The 19,633-nt window shown below is 40.3% G+C and overlaps 1 protein-coding gene across 10 annotated transcripts in view; it reads left to right on the forward strand.

Annotated features, from left to right (window-relative positions):
* ergic1 (endoplasmic reticulum-golgi intermediate compartment 1) overlaps positions 1 to 13,752 on the forward strand; it is a 112,485-nt gene extending 98,733 nt beyond the window's left edge. For 6 of the 10 annotated variants that reach the window (XM_068043417.1, XM_068043421.1, XM_068043423.1 and 3 more), the window contains one exon: positions 11,379 to 13,752. In XM_068043417.1, the coding sequence (XP_067899518.1) occupies positions 11,379 to 11,486 (108 nt within the window). In that variant the 3' untranslated portion in view covers positions 11,487 to 13,752. The remainder of the gene's footprint in view (positions 1 to 11,378) is intronic. The other 4 variants (XR_010976080.1, XR_010976079.1, XM_068043418.1 and 1 more) reach the window with 4 other exon arrangements.
* The last annotated feature ends 5,881 nt before the right edge of the window (positions 13,753 to 19,633 follow it).

Raw genomic sequence — 19,633 nt, forward strand, 5'->3', positions numbered from 1 at the left:
TTAACATGAGTGGCGGGTAAGATGCTCAAAATCATAATCGGGGGGAAAAAAACAGGCATTTGGAGAGGTTTGTGCTAATTAAGGAGAGCCGGCACAGATTGGTGAAGGACAGATTGTGTTTGACTAATCTATTTGAAATTTTTGCTGAAGTAACAGGGAAGATTGAGGAAAGGAATGCAGTGAACGTTGTCTATGTGGATTTTAAGAAGGTGTCTGGCAAAGAACCACATAAAGGCTGGTTAACAAAATTGAGGCTCAAGGAATAGAGTCAGTGTCCAATTGGATAAAAAATTGGCTTTTGGCAGAAAACAGCTAGTGGTGGTAAATGGTTGTTTTTTTAGACTGGAGGATGGGAGACAATAATGTTTCCCAACAGTCAGTCCTTGGACCACTGCTTTTTTTGATTATATATAAATAATTTGGATACTGGAATACAGAGCAAAACGTCAAAATTTGCCGATGATACCAATCTTGGAGTTGTGGCAAACAGTGAGGATGATACCAATCGACTGCAACAGGACATAGGCTAGCAGAATGGGCAGACAATTGGCAGAAGGAATTTAATAAAGAAGTGTGAGGTGATGAATTTTGGCAGAAGGAATAAGGAGAGACAGTATAGACTTAATGTTCTAAAGAGTGTTCAGGAACAGAGGGACCTGGAGTGCATGTGCATCGATCTTTGAAGGTGGCAGGACATATTGAGAGAGTGGTTAGCAAAGCATATGGGATCTTGGCCTTCATAAATAGAAGTATTGAGTACAAAAGCAAGGAAGTTATGCTGAACCTTTATAAAGCTCGGGTTAGGCCCCAACTGGAGTATTGCATCCAGTTCTACAGAATGGATGTGAAGGTCCTAGAGAAGGTACAGAAGAGATTTGCCAGAATGATTCCAGGGATGAGAGAATTTAGCTACAAGGTTAGGTTGGGAAAGCTGGGCTTGTTCTCCTTGGAGCAAAGGAGGTTGCGGGGAGATCTGATGGAGGTGTACAAGATTATGGCAGGTTTAGATAAAGTTAACAAAGAAAAGCTGTTCCCATTAGCTGATAGTGCAAGAACTAGAGGACACAGATTTAAGGTTGTGGGCAAGAGATGCAGAGGGAATGTGAGGAAGCACTTTATTGCGCAGAGAGTGGTTAATGACTTGGAATTCGCTGCCTGCGATGGTGGTGGAAGCAGATACAATCAATGATTTGAAAAGGAAATTGGATGGGTATCTGAGGGAAATATACTTTCAGGCTACGAGAATAGAACAGAGCAATGGGACCAACTGGATTGCTCCATGGAGATCTGGCATGGACTCGATGGGCTGAATGGCCTCCGTTATGACTCTCTGACTGGAATTTTACGTCGGAGCAAAGGCCCTGGCCAAAAAGTCAAGGATGAGCCCGCTGGGCCTGGAAGCCACACCATGATTTTCTGTGGCCCTTAATTGGAATCTGGAGAGAATTCCTCCCTGCTGAGGCAGGCGGTCCTGCCTTCATGAGCTGCTGGTCAAACAACAGGCTGGCAGCTCTTCAGTCCCAGCAGTGGCACCGGGAGCGGTGCCACTGCTGGGACTGCACCCAGCGAGAGGAGCAGTAATGGAGGAGGCCTCGGAATAGAGGTATGTTTTTTTTTATTCGTTTCATGGGATGTGGGCGTCGCTGGCCAGGCCAGCATTTATTGCCCATCCATAAATGCCCTTGAGAAGGTGGTGGTGAGCTGCCTTCTTGAACCGCTGCGTCCATGTGGGGTAGGTAGACTCACAGTGCTATTAGGAAGGGAGTTCCAGGATTTTGACCCAGCGACTGTGAAGGTAATGTGATATAGTTCCAAGTCAGGATGGTTTGTGGCTTGGAGGGGAACTTGCAGGTGGTGGTGTTTCCAAGCATCTGCTGCCCTTGTCCTTCTAAGTGGTAGAGGTCGCGGGTTTGGAAGGCGCTGCCTGTGTATCCTTGGTGCGTTGCTGCAGTGCATCTTATATATGGTACACACTGCTGCCACTGTGCATCGGTGGTGGAGGGAGTGAATGTTTGTGGATGAGGTACCAATCAAGCAGGCTGCTTTGTCCTGGATGGTGTCGAGCTTCTTAAGTATTGTTGGAGGTTCACCCATCCAGGCAAGTGGACAATATTCCATTACACTCCTGTCTTGTGCCTTGTGAATGGTGGGCTGACTTTGGAGAGTCAGGAGGTGAGTTACTCGCCAGAGGGTTCCTAGCCTCTGACCTGCTCTTGTAGCCATGGTATTTATATGGCTACTGCAGTTCAGTTTCTGGTCAATGGTAACTCCCAGATGTTGATAGTGGGGGATTCAGCACTCGTAATGCCTTTGAATGTCAAGGGGAGATGGTTAGATTCTCTCTTGTTGGAGATGGTCATTGCCTGGCTCTTGTGTGGCATGAATGTTACTTGCCATTTATCAGCCCAAGCCTGGATATTGTCCAGGTCTTGCTGCATTTCTACACAGACTGCTTCATTATCTGAGGAATCACAAATGGCGCTGAAATTTGTGCAATCATCCTTTTTTTTAATTCATTCATGGGATGTGGGCATCACTGGCCAAGCCAGCATTTATTGCCCATCCCTAATTGCCCTTGAGAAGGTGGTGGTGAGCTGCCTTCTTGAACCACTGCAGTCCATTTGGGGTAGGTAAAATTGCAGTGAGAGTGGGAAGGCAACTTGAATGGCCCCCCGCCACCTCCCACTCAATTTTAAGCAGCTCCCCCCCCCCCACTTCCAGCCTGCTCCTGGAGCGTAAAAGTCCAGCCTATGACCCTGCATTGCTGTCACTTTCAGAGGAATAATGATGGCAAATGCAGACAGTTTTACTGTCATTACTACTGCAACATCTAGGCTAATGTAGATTTTAAATGGAATATTGTAATAGTCAATTTAGAAATCTTCAATCCTGTGCCAAATACATTGCTAATTATTATGTATTCTAATCCTTTGAAGATCTTTTCATTGAGCATACTACTAAACTTCAAGTTATAGATTGAACCTGAAGAAAATACTATTGTCAATGCTAAATAACCCGTTTGTTCAATGAGATTTTGTATTGAGACTCCATGAGTGGACTTCCAAGCTGATAAAATATGCTTCACATCTGTTTCAAGAATGTTATAACCAACTTTAAACTAAAATAATAGTTTGATCAAAAGAGTTTTGGTGATTCTGTAACTTACCTATGTTTCATTCAGATATTAAGCATTCTTCCATTTGGGATATAATGACACTGTTCCAAAAAATAAAGTTGAGTGGCCCAATCTCAATACTTTATAACTAATTTTTCTGCACTTTAAAAATTTTTTTGTATGAATATTGTCTGTTTATTACTTACATAATGTATGCTTGAGCAAATTCTGGAGAATTAGAAAGTACTTCAATAGAAGCCTAACATAATTCAAGATTTATATGTCTTAGTGCCTGTAAAGCTATTAATTGTAAACTATTAAAAGCATTTATAAAAACTTTGGATTTGGAAATTGCTCATTCTATCACTTGCAGCTCCCTTCATCCTGTTTCTTGGTTCCAGTTAGTTAGAGGTGCAATCGGTGCATTATTGCACTGTTGTATTGCTCCCTGAGAAACTGGGTAAAATTACTAATATTGCAAAAAGGGAACGGGTTGGAGGGGGACGTTGTGGGGGTGGGGTGGGATGTCATGCTGCAAATGCTCAGGAGCATGGAGCTGCAATCTGCATATCTTACCCACATTTCTTTTTAAGTAACAGCTGCTCAGTGGAGCGGTAGCACTGCAGCGCTTTGGAGCTTAAGTGTTCTTTGAAAAACTACATTTTAACTAGCTCTCACTGTTATTCCAGTACCAGTCTATTGTCAACCTCCAGATTCTTTTAAACACTTGAAAAAAACCTCAGATAAAACCTACATGATGTCTCTTATTTGTCTTATGGGTATTCGAGTTCTTGCAGTTGCTCAATTTCAAAAATGTGTCATGTGCTTGAGCTGTTTGCTTCATTTCTCCCAATCAGGGCTCCTGCCAGTTACCAATCTTGAACTTTAAGCAGAATAGACATGAGCATTGATGTATATAAAAACTTACCACTCCATATAGAGGGTGCAAACGATTCCAAAAACTGAGGTTCAGAACCCTTAGTAAGAATGACTAATTGTATCCGAAGGAGTGACCAGTATTTCTGGAATATCTTGTGAAGCTTTAGAAAATATATAATTCTGATTTTAATCCAGTTTTCGGTCTAAATTTAAGAATGGAGAAATGGAATGAGAAGACTACATGGATTGAAGATTAAGACTCCTTTAAAGTATTGTACTTCTGATTCTGAGACTGTACTCGAAGGGCATCGTTCTTATAGGCCAAATTTAGAGACTAATAGTGTTAATTGTGAGGATTTGCATCATTGTTGCTATGGCAGTATGAATCATCATGGCTACCCCAGGGCTGTTTCTAGGGAGATTATCTGCTGGATGGCAGATGGCATATTGTTTATGGAGCCAGTATTTGGGATGAAGCAGCAGCTTTCACACCTACGCAGCAGATACATATTCATCAAATGGTATAGGTAACAATATCAATTTCATAAATTATTAAAATGTGAACTTGCAAGTGTCCATATATATGTGATTTTTAAAATATGCACATTAGTCTGAACCTTGCGACCATACTTAATCTAACTTCTGTTAAAATGCAGTAAAGATTAATAGTGGTATGAGAAGCTATCAGATCCCCTCTAATAGTATTAAATGCAAACCACCATGATATGCAATATGTCCACTTTGATTAATATAACCCTTAGGAGGCTTGGGGACTGCATTCTAATTCAGTACATAATTTTTATGCAAAAGATGTTAAGATCCAGTAGCTACTAGCTTCCAGTAGTTAGAATGAAGGTTATATCTTAAGAAAGAGTCTTAGTTATTTTAATTACTGGAGTGATAGAAAACTGGCAGTAGAGAATAACCATCTGTTACACATCCTGTATTGACTTCAGTGGAAAAGAGATTTAGGTTGAATGTATAACTGATGCTCAATCCACTACTGCATGTTTTCTGTTGCCGTGTTTTCTACTCCATGAATGTGAAAATTGCCCTCACGCTCGCTGTGTGCACAATTAAAAATCTTTAACAAGCTCAGCCTTTGCCACAAGCATGCAAACAACTTATTTGCTGATTCATTCTGGGATCCATTCTAACATTTTGGTACCACAAAGCTTATCTGTAACCTTTACTTTTACTCTCTAGATGGTGGATGTATGGAATGGAGTCCTAGTTTGGCAGTTAGTGTGAACAAATTTAAGGGAGAATTGGATAAAGATTTGGTGATTGAAGAGCATTAGTTTTTATGTTTGGTCACAAAGATTGCAGTCTATACTGCTGCTGTACATTTGTATATTCCTATCAATCATAAAAAGCTGCCGTGAGATTTTATTTCCCTTTTAAGTTTAAAAATAATGGACTAACCGAGGATACCTGGAATTGCTGGTGAAGTAAACGTTGAATTGTTTGCATTTAATTATTACATCATTTATGCACCATTGAAATGAGCCCTAATTTTACATTGCTAAAACACCTCCAATTTTGCCTCGCATTATTACTGTAATATCAAGCATATATAGGTACTACTGCAAATTGATTTTACTAAAAATAGGTTGAAAACTTTTGCTTGTTCTTCCTTCCTTTCCATTTTCTTTCCCCTTTCAATTCTCTTCGCAGACATTTTCTGATTTCGAACATACAAGCATACGAATTAGGAGCAGGAGTAAGCCTTTCGGCCCCTCATGTCTACACCACCATTTGATAAGATCATGGATGATCTGATTGTGGCCTCAACTCTACTTTCCTGTCTACCCGCTATACCCTTTGATTCCTTTATCAATATAGAATCTATCCAACTTAGCCTTAAAAATATTCAATCACCCTTCCTCCACTGCTCTCTGGGGAAGAGAATTTCACAGCTTAAAGACCCCCTGAGAGAAAAAATTTCTCTTCATCTCATTCTTAAATGGGAGACCCCTTATTTTTAAACTGTCCCCTGGTTCTAATCTCTCTTAGAAACGTAGAAAAATAGGAGCAGGAGTAGGCCATTCGGCCCTTCGAGCCTGCTCCGCCATTCAATACGATCATGGCTGATCATCCAAACTCAGTACCCTGTTCCCGCTTTCTCCCCATATCCCTTGATCCCTTTAGCCCTAAGAACTATATCTAACTCTTTTTCTTGAATATATTTAATGATTTGGCCTCGACTGCTTTCCATGGTAGAGAATTCCACAGGTTCACCACTCTCTGGGTGAAGAAATCCCTCCTCATCTCAGTCCTAAATGGCTTATCCCTTATCCTTAGACCGTGACCTCTGGTCCTGGACACCCCCGCCATCGAGAACATCCTTCCTGCATTTAATCTGTCCAGTCCTGCGGGACATTCGGAATGGGGAGGGTGAACAGCCAGTGGTCGTGGTACATTTCAGTACCAACTTTTAAGGGGAAACATCCTCTTAACATCTGCCCTGTAAAGTCCCCTCAGGATCTTGTATGTTTCAATAAGCACCTCTCATTTGTCTAAACTCTAATAGATACAGACCGAACTGTTCAATCTTTCCTCATAAGATAACCCTTTCATCCCAGGAATCAGTCAAGGGATCCTTCTCTGAATTGCTTCTAATGCAATTATATCTTTTCTTAAAATAAGGAGACAAAAACTGTACATAGTGCTTCAGATGTGGTCTCACTAACACCCTGTACAATTGTACCAAGTCCCTTGCAATAAACAACAATATTCCATTTGCCTTCCAAATCACCTGCGGTACCGGCATACTAACTTTTTGTGATTCCTGTACCATGTCACTTTAAGGTGTCTAAAGAAATTGAAGTGATGTTTCAGGTGTTAGCTGTCTTGGAACTGGTCCAGAAGTGATTTTTGTTTCATTTTTGATGTAAAGTCAGACTCAGATTAAAAGGCTTAATTCCCAACGATCCAGCATCTTGTTTAACTTAAATGAGCAACAAAAGCTGGAGCCATTGAGACAAAAGGGGATTAGATATTTTACTGAGACCTGTGGAAAGGTATTAAAACAAAAGTCAAAGCTATTATCCTTATCATTTTGTGATCATGGGCGTGTTGCTTCCGCGATTCAACACTTTGTGTTAGTTTGACATGTAACATCAGAATGCCTTCATTCATTTGAGCCAAGGATGCTCATACCTTTTTTTTTTATTTGTTCATAGCCAGCATTTGATGCCCATCCCTAAATGCCCTTGAGACGGTGGTGGTGAGTTGCCTTCTTGAACCACTGCAGTCCTTGTGGGGTAGGTACGCCCACAGTGCTGTTGGGAAGGGAGTTCCAGGGTTTTGACCCAGTGACCATGAAGGAATGACAATATAGTTCCAAGTCAGGATCGAGTGTGGGGTTTGGAAGGGAACTTGCAGGTGGTGGTGTTCCCATGCATCTGCTGCCCTTGTCCTTCTAGGTGAAAACGGTTGTGGATTTGGAAGGTGCTGTCTAAGGAGCCTTGGTGAGTTGTAGATGGTAGACACTGCTGCCACTGTGTGTCGGTGTTGGAGGGAGTGAATGTTTAAGGTGGTGGATGGCTGCTTTGTCCTGTAGTGTAGAGCTTCTTGTGTGTTCGAGCTGCACTCATCCAGGCAAGTGGGAGTATTCCAATACATTCCTGACTTGCGCCTTGTAGATAGTGGACACGCTTTGGGGAATCAGGTGGTGAATTACTGGCTGCAGAATTCCCAGCCTCTGACCTGTTTTTGTAGCCACTGTATTCATATGACTGGTATAGTTAAATTTCTGGTTAATAGATGTTATTGGTGGGGGATTCAGCAATGGAAATGCCATTGAATGTCAAGGGGAAGATTATTAGATTTCCTCTTGTTGGAGGTGGCCATTGCCTCGCACTTGTTTGGGACGTCAGTAGACATTTTGATAGCTCAGCTGGTCAATCCTTGTGTGCAAAGAGCTTGGGACGTTTAGAGGTTCAGCATGGGGTTTCTTGTCCACAGTCTGCTGACTGGAAAGGAAGTCAGGAAGGTGAAATGAGGATTCTCCTTAAGCTTGCCAGTTTCGAAAAAATTACTAGTCAGAAGTGTATTAGCCCATCAAGGGAATTGTGTAGCATTCTTTGTTGTTTTCTATGTAGAAAGAATGTAACAAAATAATTCATTGTATACATTGGGCTGGATTTTACCAGCCCTCTGAGGACGGGCTGGGAGGCAGGAGTGCCCGTGATCTTCCCACTGCCATGTCATCTTGCTAGTGACAGGAAAACTGGAGGATGGCCCTCCTGCCCAGAAGACGGTTGAGCCACTTAAGTGGCCAAGTAAGGGCTTCTTCCCATTGCTGCTGCCATTTTACCACGGGTGGGGGGTTGGGCTCTCCGCTGCATGGGGAGACCACCAGGCAAACTCCGGCGGGCTCAGTGTGGGTGGGGGGAGGGGGTGAGGAGGCCTCCTGTTCAGGCACTCTGGCCCATGGAGGGACCTCCTACCCCCCCAGTGGCAGTTGCCACCTCTGTGGCAACAGCGCCGTCTGTCCGCACCATACACTCACACCCCGCCTCCTCTCCGGAGCTGACCTGCCTGCCTGTCCTGGGCAACCCCAGATCCTACTGGTTGTATCGGTGCTGTCCATCCAATGTGTCCTCTTCTTTCACATGCAGTCTCAGCAGTGGCCACCGCTCCCAGTGGCGCTGCTGAGCTGTGGCTGTCTGATTGGCTGGCAGCTCCTGGGGGCGGGCGGCTGCCCCGACAATGGCTAACGGCAGACTGCTGAAGCAGGATTACCCCAGCTTTCGGGCCCGTTGGTGGAACCCTGGCCGCGATAATTAAATCCAGCCCATTGTCTCTTGTTTCTTGTCTTCCTTGTAAAAAAAGAAAAAAATCGGCATCTGCTCATAACTGGCTTTGTCACTCTGTGGTGTTTTAACAGTCTAACTTTTAGGAGAGAGGTGAAATGCGTGCAGTGGCACATCTGAGATTCGAGTTGTCATGGGGGTTCTCATTGTTGCGATCCCAGGTCATGCTGTTGTAGGGCAAGATGTTGGGTTATAATCCCTGATCATGAAGGATATGGGATGAGGCTGGAGGAGTGCACTGCTTATTCTCGTCCCACTTCTCCACAGGTCACAACATATATTAAAATTTTTTCCCACTTACTGATACGCTCAATCATAGACTCTATTTTTATCCCAGAATAAAACACACCAACCAGGTTTCTTTAATGAACAATAACATTATCGGGTTATTATAAAAGAAGTATTAACCTGTAATGAAGTAAAGCATAAACACACAGGTTGAAATATTAAAGTTCCCTTTTTACCTTAGCCGCTCAGACTTGCACACACACATACATACGCCAGTTAACCGGGAAAATAAAAGGGATTGTTGTTTAGAGTTCTGCTACAAAAAAAAGACAAAAAAAAAAATTTGGGCTGAATACTTGCTCATTCTTGAAGAAGCAGCAAATGAGATATGTTGTGTTCCAAAACTGGCATACATTCTGACCTCCGAGTACACATAGACGGGTCACTGGGATCTTTTAGAATAGTTCTTTTCAGGTGGCATTGAGAATTAATTTAGCAGGCTTTTCTTCAAAGACAGGAGATGAGATGAGTTGATACAGTGGACTTCTCAGGGTCTTTTAGAGAGATCCTGGAAAGCTGAGCTGGGTTGTGGTCTCTCCTTCCTTGGGAATTATCTTCTCTCATTGGAAGTGCTCTCCCTTTTTTTTCTTCTCTTCTGCAGGCTGAGCTGAGCTGGGTTTCTGCCCTTCAGGCTGATTTTCAAAACTCCAACCCTTTTTTAAACAGTTCATTCCCAACTCCAAGCAATTCAGAAGTGCAACCAGAAGCAGAAAATTCACCTTCTGACCTGTCACTTCTCTGCACACATCTTCCCCAGTTACCAGAGTTTCTGTTCTATTTTTAACTTGAGTCATATGATAACCAGTAAATGTTGTCAAACAAGTCCTTTCAGTGTCTTCTTGACCCTCTTGGGGAAAAAAAACAGGTCCAACATTTCTTCAGTTTGCCTATGAATTCCTCAAAAAAAAATATATTTAACAAAAACAGGAGCACTTTCATAACAACCAACAGAAGAGACTGATGATCCTAATCCCTAGAGAATATCTAGCACTTATTTTAAATTTGTAAAAAAAAACATTCATGTATATTACTTACACATTTTCATTTTTAAAAGGAATAGTGAAACCCATATTTTTTATTCTATGCTAAGTGATGAGATCAAAACTTAGCATTGTTTTGGCCAAGTGGTGCGATGTGTGTGGTTCCCATTGCTCAATTCCCCACCTGACCACGGCAAGTGTTGTTCGGGTTTAACCCCTTGGTGTTTTATTTTTCAAATAGGCAGACAGCAACAGGTTTTCTTGTACGTTTAAAAAAAAAAACACACAAAATCAATTGTTTATTAATCAATTCACCTTATCCTGAAATTGTTGCAACCGCATCCAGTCATGCATTCGCTCGTGTGTACGCACACTCAACAGACCGAGAGGGGAAAAAAGGGAAAGTGATTTTTAGTTGGAGGGAGGTCACAATAAACCTGTTGAATTCTCTTGGAAATCATGTTCCCAATGGATGCAGGCCTGTGATAATTGTAGGTTTCTCTCTTGATTGAAAGTTCAGTTGAAGATGTTGGGACACTTCTAGCTCACTGTTGTCTAATGTAGATTCTAAAGAAGGGCACATGCCTTCTGGCTTGCTGGAAAGCAAGCTGCTGGATGTTGCTTCTCAACAGGTTTTTAAGGTAAAGCTGTATTATTTCTCACTTCTTGGTCGGAGACATTCTGATCTCTTCCCCATGGTGATCGCACAATGGCCCAGGATGTGACCTTTTGTTTCAGAAGAAGACATTCAATTCTGGAATGTTTTAGGATGGAGTGCAATTGACACCTCTTAGCTTTGAAGATTTGTCCTTTGTCTTTGTCAGACAAATTGAATATACAAAGGCCAATCCCCTTTTCTTCGGTGGCCACTTTGGACCATTGTTCACTTTTTAAAATCAAATTTCATTTTAAAAGACAAAGTCAGTTTTTCAAAACTCTTCAGAGTTGGTCCATAATTTCCATCATCGCACTTCTGGGCTGCATGACAGTATGAAGTTTTTTTTCTGGTGTCAATGACTAAGTTTGTAGAAAGTACATTTAAGTATTCAAATTAATGCATGTGACAGTTTTAAATTAGGGTATATAAATGATTTTGGAAAATTATGTTTGATTCTAAATGTACATATTCACTTCACCTTAGAAAGCTAGTTTTGATATGGGAAAGAAATGTTATCTTGAGTCTTGTCTTGGAATAAATGTTTCAGGTGATTTTTAAAAAATCATGTTTGTGAAAATTTTGCTTAGAAATTTTGGTATTTGAATGACATAATCTGATGCATAATTTTTAATCCCCAGATCTGTGCAATCATTGGAGGAACTTTTACAGTTGCTGGGATCATAGACTCATGCATTTTTACAGCATCTGAAGCCTGGAAGAAGATTCAGCTGGGGAAAATGCACTAGCAGTAATGTATGCAGTTACTGAGCCAGTCCAGTTTGCAATTATCTGACTTAAACTAAATTGAGATTTTTTGTTTATGCTGGTCCTACCAGCAAATGCCATTCAAAAATTACAGCTAGATTTTGGGCAATTCTGTTTCATTCTGTGGTCATAATGAAGTGAAATTTGTTGTATACAAGGTTTGAATATCTAAATTAAGAATATTTTTGAATGATAACATCTACACTTCTGTCTTTATAGTATTACATTAAATTCTGAAGTAAATTGGATACATTGTTGATGAAAAAGTTGTTTGAGAAACATGGAGTTTGCTCTTTCTGGTCTTGAAGGGCCATGAAGAAACACCAGATTTTTACATTTTCATGCTACTTTGATTAAATTGGGTGTATTTAGAGTTTGCTTAGCTCCTTTTAACATAACTCAACATGTTACTTTGAATTGGAAATCCAAATCAATGTGGTGTTATACGAAAATAGCATCAGTCGTCTGTCTTCAGGTTTCTGATTACCCCATGCCAAGAGAAGGTATAAGACACCAAAATGATTGGTTGTAAAAGTGGTATTAAGAAATGGTTCAAGACTGACAATTCAGTTTTTAATAAAATATAACTCCAGGAGATTGTGAAAATGTAACATGTGTATAGTGCAAAGATCTGCAGATGAGGCACACATTTAATACACATTGTTTTGTCTTGCTCTGAACATATATGACAAACGTGCATACATTAAATTGCATATTGGTAGTTATTTTTTTAAAAAGCACTGTTGCACATAAATTATGTGACTGCTTTTGAGGGCTATGATTAGTGCTAAAAATTGAAAATTCTGATCTATATTTGTAATAGTATACCATTTTGTCCATAGTTACCAGTACTTCAACGCATTGAATCTGTTTGAAGGTTCCTTGGATACAAACAATCTCCATGCTGGAATTTTAGGTACAGGCTGAGCAATTGCTTGGGGGGGGGGGGGGAAAAAACTGTTGCCTTATTCCTGTAGGCTCTGAATTAAACAGGAATAAAAGCTATTTTCCTTGTATAGTTGTTGCAAATGCAGTGACACTCAAAATTCCAGCTTGCCGCTGTAACTCATTATGGTATGCAAGCATTCCATTTCAGTTACCATAAATTCAGTAGGTGCTTGGATAATAGATAACAGTGTTAATGTGATAAAACTGAAAGACATAGTCTGGGAGATACTTTAAAAATTGTACGTTGTAGGGTGAAAATGGATAAGCAGTAGTTTTCTCTAATGCACACATGCCAAATATCTTGAACAAATGTATGGTTCATTTCTCTGACTATATTTTTAAAGTATGTAATGAAGTCATTTAGGAAGACAAGTATTTAGTCCTCTAGTATTATGAAGAAGCCAATATGATTTAATAAATCTTGTTAAATGAAAATTTAAAGTAGATTAATGTAGCATCAAATATTGCCCAGTATTTTACAGGTTTGTGTTCTTCCACTGTAATCCCTGCAAAGCAGGTGTAATATTGTTTTGTTCCACTTTTTTCCCCCCGAGGTTGTACGGTTTGTAGAGTTTTTGAGGAAAAAAAAAGACACTTTTTTTGTTGCTCCAAATTAGGGCTACCAAAAAAAATCTGTAGTGTGCTCTTTTTTAATAAAACCGATGTTATCTATAAAGATTAGGAAGCTACTTTACCTTCCAAAATGTTCCACATAGTTCCTCACTTCAGGAAGGTTCATTTGCATAAGTCGTACAATGTTTGTATACAGATTTTGCATGTTAGTACAGGAACCATCTGGTTACATTTTGGAAGATTATGTAGTTCCACTTTTTAAAACAAAATTCTTTTTATATTGCCACAGTGATGCTCCTTGGTACAGCTCATATCTATTCTGCGGTGCTGCAATAATTGTACCATCTGGGAGCTTACTGAAATCATGGACTGCAGCAGCAAATTTTTAATTTTTTAATAATGAATGAATGTAAATGGTACCACATTTATTTTAAGCAGAGTGTCTTTTTTTAAGACTGACAGTGACATTGCTATACATCTTCCATCATTTCCCATCTATTTCGATTGAAACGTTCCACTGTATATCATTGTTCTTAACTGTGTTGAATGCATATCTGTTTTCTTTTCAGTTGATATACATACAATGCTTGCGACACTGAAGGAGACTGAAAATAAAATATGCAGCACCATCCCAATGATGTCTGAATTCTGCAGAAATTCCAATTTGAACAGATGATGCTGAAAAACTAAATATTCCTATTTCTGATTAAAAGTATTTTAACCATGGCATTTTTCCTTTCAGTTGATGATTAAATTGGGGGAGGAGTAATACAAATATAAGAAGGCACAAATATTAGGGAACTTCGCCATCTTTCCAAATGTATCCAGATATTACATCATGAAAGTTTATTTGTTAAGTTCTACTATGTTTGAATGTTGTTTATGCAACTTAGTACACAAATTGGTTACATTTTGGAAGATCGTGTAGTTTTTTTTGTGTATTGCTCCTCCAATTTTTTTAATGTATGGAAATCTTTGTAAATCATTACAGTCAGAAGTGATGTCGGAATGTTTGTTGCCTAAGTCCAGGGCTAGATCTTTTGTTCGCCACTTAAAATGTCAAAAAGCAAAAAAAAAAAATCAGTGTTGAAATCTCAGACTCAAATTGCTCTCATAACCGTAGAAATTGGCATTGAAGTTCTTGTGCAAATATTAACAGATTCTGCATGCAACTTTATTGTATATGATTCCAATGGATTTATGTGGAACGAGCTGTACTTTTTGGCGGCAGAGTAAATTGCCAATTAAATATAAATGTATTGAATTCATCAAAAAAGGGGAAATTGAGGCTTATTTCTAATAAACAGTGAATAGATAAAAGCAAAATACTGCGGATGCTGGAAATATGAAACAAAAACAAGAAATGCTGGAATCACTGAGCAGGTCTGGCAGCATCTGTGGAAAGAGAAGCAGAGTTAACGTTTCGGGTCAGTGACCCTTCTTCGGAACTGTTCCGAAGAAGGGTCACTGACCCGAAACGTTAACTCTGCTTCTCTTTCCACAGATGCTGCCAAACAGTGAATAGATACTTTCTGGAAGGTGTAGAGAATACACCAGTGCAAATTTATAGTATTGACAATCAAAGCTGTTAATTCTACAAAATTAACCATCACTGATCTTATAGGATGCAAATTTGAAAAAAAAATTTTTTTATGGAACTTGGAGGACCATAAGAGACCAACTATTTTTAGCCAGTTTTATTATATTTGATTCTGCTAAATATTTGCAATATAGTTTGTTGACCATTTAAGTAAAAACAATAAGTGGTGCATAAATGAGTTGAAGTATCCTGCAAACCCTTGTGGATTTCGAAATGATGTACGTTGTTCAGAAATTAGTGCAGAGGCTGGTTTAGGCACCAAATTAAAGGCATTGTCAGGCAGGAGTGAATTAGAGTGTGTCTGTGCATGACTAGACATTTTTATTTTTGCTTCCATTGTGCAAAACTTACTGTGTTAATGAAAGTGTGCACAAGTAAAACTGAATCTCGTCCTTCTTATGTACAACTGAATTCAAGTGGCAAAAGCTATTTTAGCAAAACCAGGATGCCTATCTGGGACCTGTTTCTGATCATCACGTCTGCAGTACACCAGGCCCATTAGGGAGAATTTCTTTGCCTTTATAGCTTACCTGAGGAAATGATTTGCCTTGTGCCTGATTCATTTTCTTTAGTATTTTAGAGTTTAGTTGGATTACCTGAAGCTTGATAGTTTATCAATATGTGCCAAACACAATGATGATGATTGATTATTTTTGTAGCCCTTTGTGTACTGTTGGTCTGTCCAATAATCTGAGAAGAAACTGACGGAGAGCTGTTCTTTATAAGAGACATTTGCCCTTGCATCACATGACTTGTGCTTCCCAAACACACTGAGTAGTTCCCATTATGTGGTCTATCTTTTAATTTATATTTACATGTTTTTTTACATTTCTGATGTTTTTACAAGTGAAAAATGTTTTCCTTGTGATAGTACTTCACTCTTTTTTGACCGCTGAGCTTGAATTATTTTTGGTATATTTAACTTTGCATTCCCATGCATTTTAATTTCTATCACACCCTTCAAAATGTACATCAGCTAGAAGGAGGCCATCCCTATTCCAGATCAGTGTGCATTAATGTCCTGCGAAGCAGTTGATATGATAGCACTCAAGATAGCAACACCTGAATTCCTTTCAGGATGGCATAAGTTGTACAGTTTCTCCTTTATCTCAGATCCAAATGGCCCTCAGAAAGAACAGGAAGTTAGCATTACTGTAATCATTTTATATCAACTAAGCAAGGATTGCTATGAATTTCTCCTTCCTGGTTATTTGCTTCTACCATAGAGATCTTGGCCGGAATTGTACCTTGGCGGATGGGAGCTATCCACCAACTGAAAAGTCGGTTCTGAACCCAGCTCCATCTGGCCTGGGGATCCGATCCGTATTTTGCGCTCCCCAAGCCTTTAATTGGTCTGAGGCAGGACTTCCACCTCTTTGAGTCAGCAAGTCCCACTTAATGGAGCTGCTGGCCAATCAGAGGGCCGACAGTTCTCTGTCCCAGCAGCGCCACTGGGAGTGGTGGCCGCTGCTGGGACTGCAATCCAACCATCACAAAGAAGCTGTCGGGGAGTCCCGGAACCAAGGTAAGTTTTTGGTACCGCACCGGTGGTGATGGTTCAGGCCCCGGCAAGGCAAGGGTAGTTGATCAGGGGGACGGAAGGTGTGTTAGATGCTGGAGGTGGTTGGGGCAGAGGGGCGACCCTCCGGGCACAGGGTGTCTGATCATGAGGGACCCCCCCCCCCCCCCCCCCCCCCAAACCGCCCAGGCCGTCAGAGAGCCACCTGCTTTCATCAGGCGGCATTCCTCAGGCCTGGGCCGCCTGACCACCTCAGGTAAAATCACCGTGGTGGCGGGCAGAGGCCCTTTAGTGGCTACTTAAGGGCCTTGATTGGCCTGGGGTAGACGGGTCATTTTCCGCCTCTGCCCTGCGTAAAGCAGAGGTGGGGTCGCAAAGGGCCCTCCTGAGCCTCCTGCTCCATTTTATACACTCACACCCCCCCCCCCCCCCCACCCCACCACCTTCCTGCTCTTTGGGGGGGTGTAAAATTCCGGCCCTTGTCTCCCAGGTACAAGTAAGCTGCATCTTTGAATTTCCATTCATAATGTTACTAAACAGAGTGAAATAAAACCAAAGATAGGCCACTTCCATGTGGGGAGGTTGTGTGTTGCAAGAAAAAGTACTTTTAAAGCATCAGACTTTCCCCAGGGATTGCCTGACTTGCCTATGGTAAGAATGAGGAACATTATACATTAAGGCTGCATAATCCAATTTTACCAATATATAAGTAATTCAGTATGTAAATGAAATGGGGTAAATAAAACTTGAACTATTTAACTATGTTGGAAGTCTTTCATGCTGCTTGGTTATCGTAATCCTCTTCATCCAAGAAATCTTCTTGAGTCTCCCAGTATTGTGCACCATTTCTGGCGAAGCAGGCAGTCAAACAGATGGCTCCCAGTCCTCCGCTAATAGAAGTCAAATGCAACACCAAGCATGAGTGGGAACCTGGTTGATGTGATTTTCTCTCAATTCTGGGTTGGGCTGGTGGGAGGTGAATGGGGAAGGCCTAGCCTAAACTTCACTTAATGGCTTCCACCAAAGCAAGGCTGAGATCATTAAATGAGCATGTCGAGAGCTTCAGAGGGATCTTGGTGGTGTCTCACAACCAGAATCGATACCAGTTTAACAACATTCTTTAAGGGGAAAGCCGATCCAGTCATGGATTTCTGGGATCCACTAGGACAAATATTACTGGATTTTTTTCAATTTAGTGAATAGGGTTTGTTTAATTAGTCCTGTAACTTTTTTTGAAGAAAAGGGAAAGAAGACTGTATATACAAATAAAACTACTTCAATGTCAAAGATATAAAATATTTTCCACTCTTGTGATCTTTCTTACAAAAGAAGTTTTTAAATCACATCAGCATTCCTTGAGAGGACAAATACAATTACAATGCAATGCTAGAATTTCTAGGATTCACTATTACAAAACTTAGTCCCTTCATTCATAGAGGGAAAGAGCTTACTTCATCTTGAATTAGTCTTTGCTTAACAATTTTTTTTAGTTTATAAAAAAACGTGATGAACAATAATTTAATAGAAAATAGTGCTATTTCCATTTGATGAATTCAGAATTAAAGCCAGTGATCACACTGCATGTTTCAAGTACATTTACAATGTCATTTAAAAGCTTTTCCAGTTGACTAAATATTTTTAATTCACCAGAATCTATTAAAAAAAAAAGAGGCATGATGTAGATTTTGGAAATTTCTTCTTGTGAACGTTGAATTCATCTAGAGCAACATGGCATAGACTTTAGGAATAATGGATTTCTTTAGGTAGCCCTGGAAAAAAAACTGCTACTGTACAATTTGCTACTGTAGATGTCTCTGTCTCTCTATCTCCCCTTCTCGCTCGCTATCCCTCTCTCTCTTCCCTCCCCCCCCGCCCCCCGATCCCCCACTTCACCATCCTTTGGTTTTGTTATTCTGCATCATTACAATCTGGCCCTTGCTGAGATTGAACTATGTAAGGTCTTGTACATTTGGACCTGCAGACTTGTAACTATAGACCATATTAGTGACAAAATGTTTAATCCAGGTAACTGTTGCAACATTGGAATAATTAGTTATGCATTAACTATAGCTGTTTAGTCCTGTTGGCAGCTTCAAAGTCCACACCTCATTAACAAAAGAAAATTGATTAGGGTGATCAGCGAATTGTACAAACACATCTAAACTTGTAATTAGTCAGCTTCCAAATTATTTGAGATCTCCCAATCTGTCCTACTGAGTGGTTGACTCGAGATGGCTGCTACTCAGCTGTATTCTTCTGTTTACTGTGCTGAAGTATAATTAAGTCAATAAGTGTGCTACATATCTCAAGTAGGAGATGGTTTTACAGCCTAAACCAGTGTTCTGCCTCCAACCTCAGTCACCAAGGGTCAGATCCTTTGGCAGACAATTATGTCCGATTCTCATTTTTGGCTGAAATGTTAGGAAATGTTTGCATATGATTTGCTAGATGAAGCCACCATGCATCCAGGAAGAATAGCAGCAACTATGTGCTTTAGAAGAACTTTTTAAACATTTTATCTTGCTATTAAATATAGTTACAGGTAGTGAGAGGAATACATGAATCATATATAATTTACCACAACATTATGTTTAAAGCAAATAATTTGACCTGTATGTGCCTACAACCTCTACAAATCGGATTGATCTGATAGAGGAAAAGAATAATCTTAGATTTATTCTATTTGACCTAAAATTTTATCAAATTGCTTTCTCAAAGTAAATAGCGGATCGGGGGGCCCCTTGGTGCCAGTAAGACACAGTTAATATACAGGGAGACTTTTGAATCCTCCTAATATGAACACAGTTTATTAAGTGAAAAATTATTTTAGTTTCACATCCTTACCAGCACTTGTCTGGTGTGAAGTGAGCTCAGTTTGAGCAACTACTTGCCCCGATTGCTTTGAGATGTCGCACACTCTCAATTGCAGTTTAAAAAAAAACTTTTACACTTCTGCAAGATACATCACTTGAAAAAATCAGAAATGCATATAAATGAATAATTTAAGCTAACCAAAAGTTATGTTAATGTATGAAGGGGTTAATATAATTGTAAGACACATTCATTTAGTGACCATACATTGTTCTGGAGTTGGACATTGTGTTCTTGGCACAATTGGGATATAAATAATTGTGTGAATGAATGTACACGTCTGCCAAATCCAATCTAACTGACTTGCCAGGTATGAAAGCAAAATTATGCTTGTAGATTCATACAATATCTGATGTACACAGCGTCACACACTATCTTGTGTACACAATGTCACACACTATCTGGTTAACTCAATGCCATACACAAATGGTGGTTGTGACCTGGCTTGCTCATATTATGTGACTATCCAGGTAGATAGGCTATGAAGCTCGGTTTAAGGTACCTGGGCCTAGACATTCGATAATGCAGCCATTAAGCTCCCAATATGACGGGCAGGAAATGTAAACACACTTGCAACCAGAAGTGCGTAGCCTGCCCTATTATTAAAGGCAGGCAGT

This window comes from Heterodontus francisci, chromosome 12, assembly GCF_036365525.1.
Source record: "Heterodontus francisci isolate sHetFra1 chromosome 12, sHetFra1.hap1, whole genome shotgun sequence".
NCBI lineage: Eukaryota > Metazoa > Chordata > Chondrichthyes > Heterodontiformes > Heterodontidae > Heterodontus > Heterodontus francisci.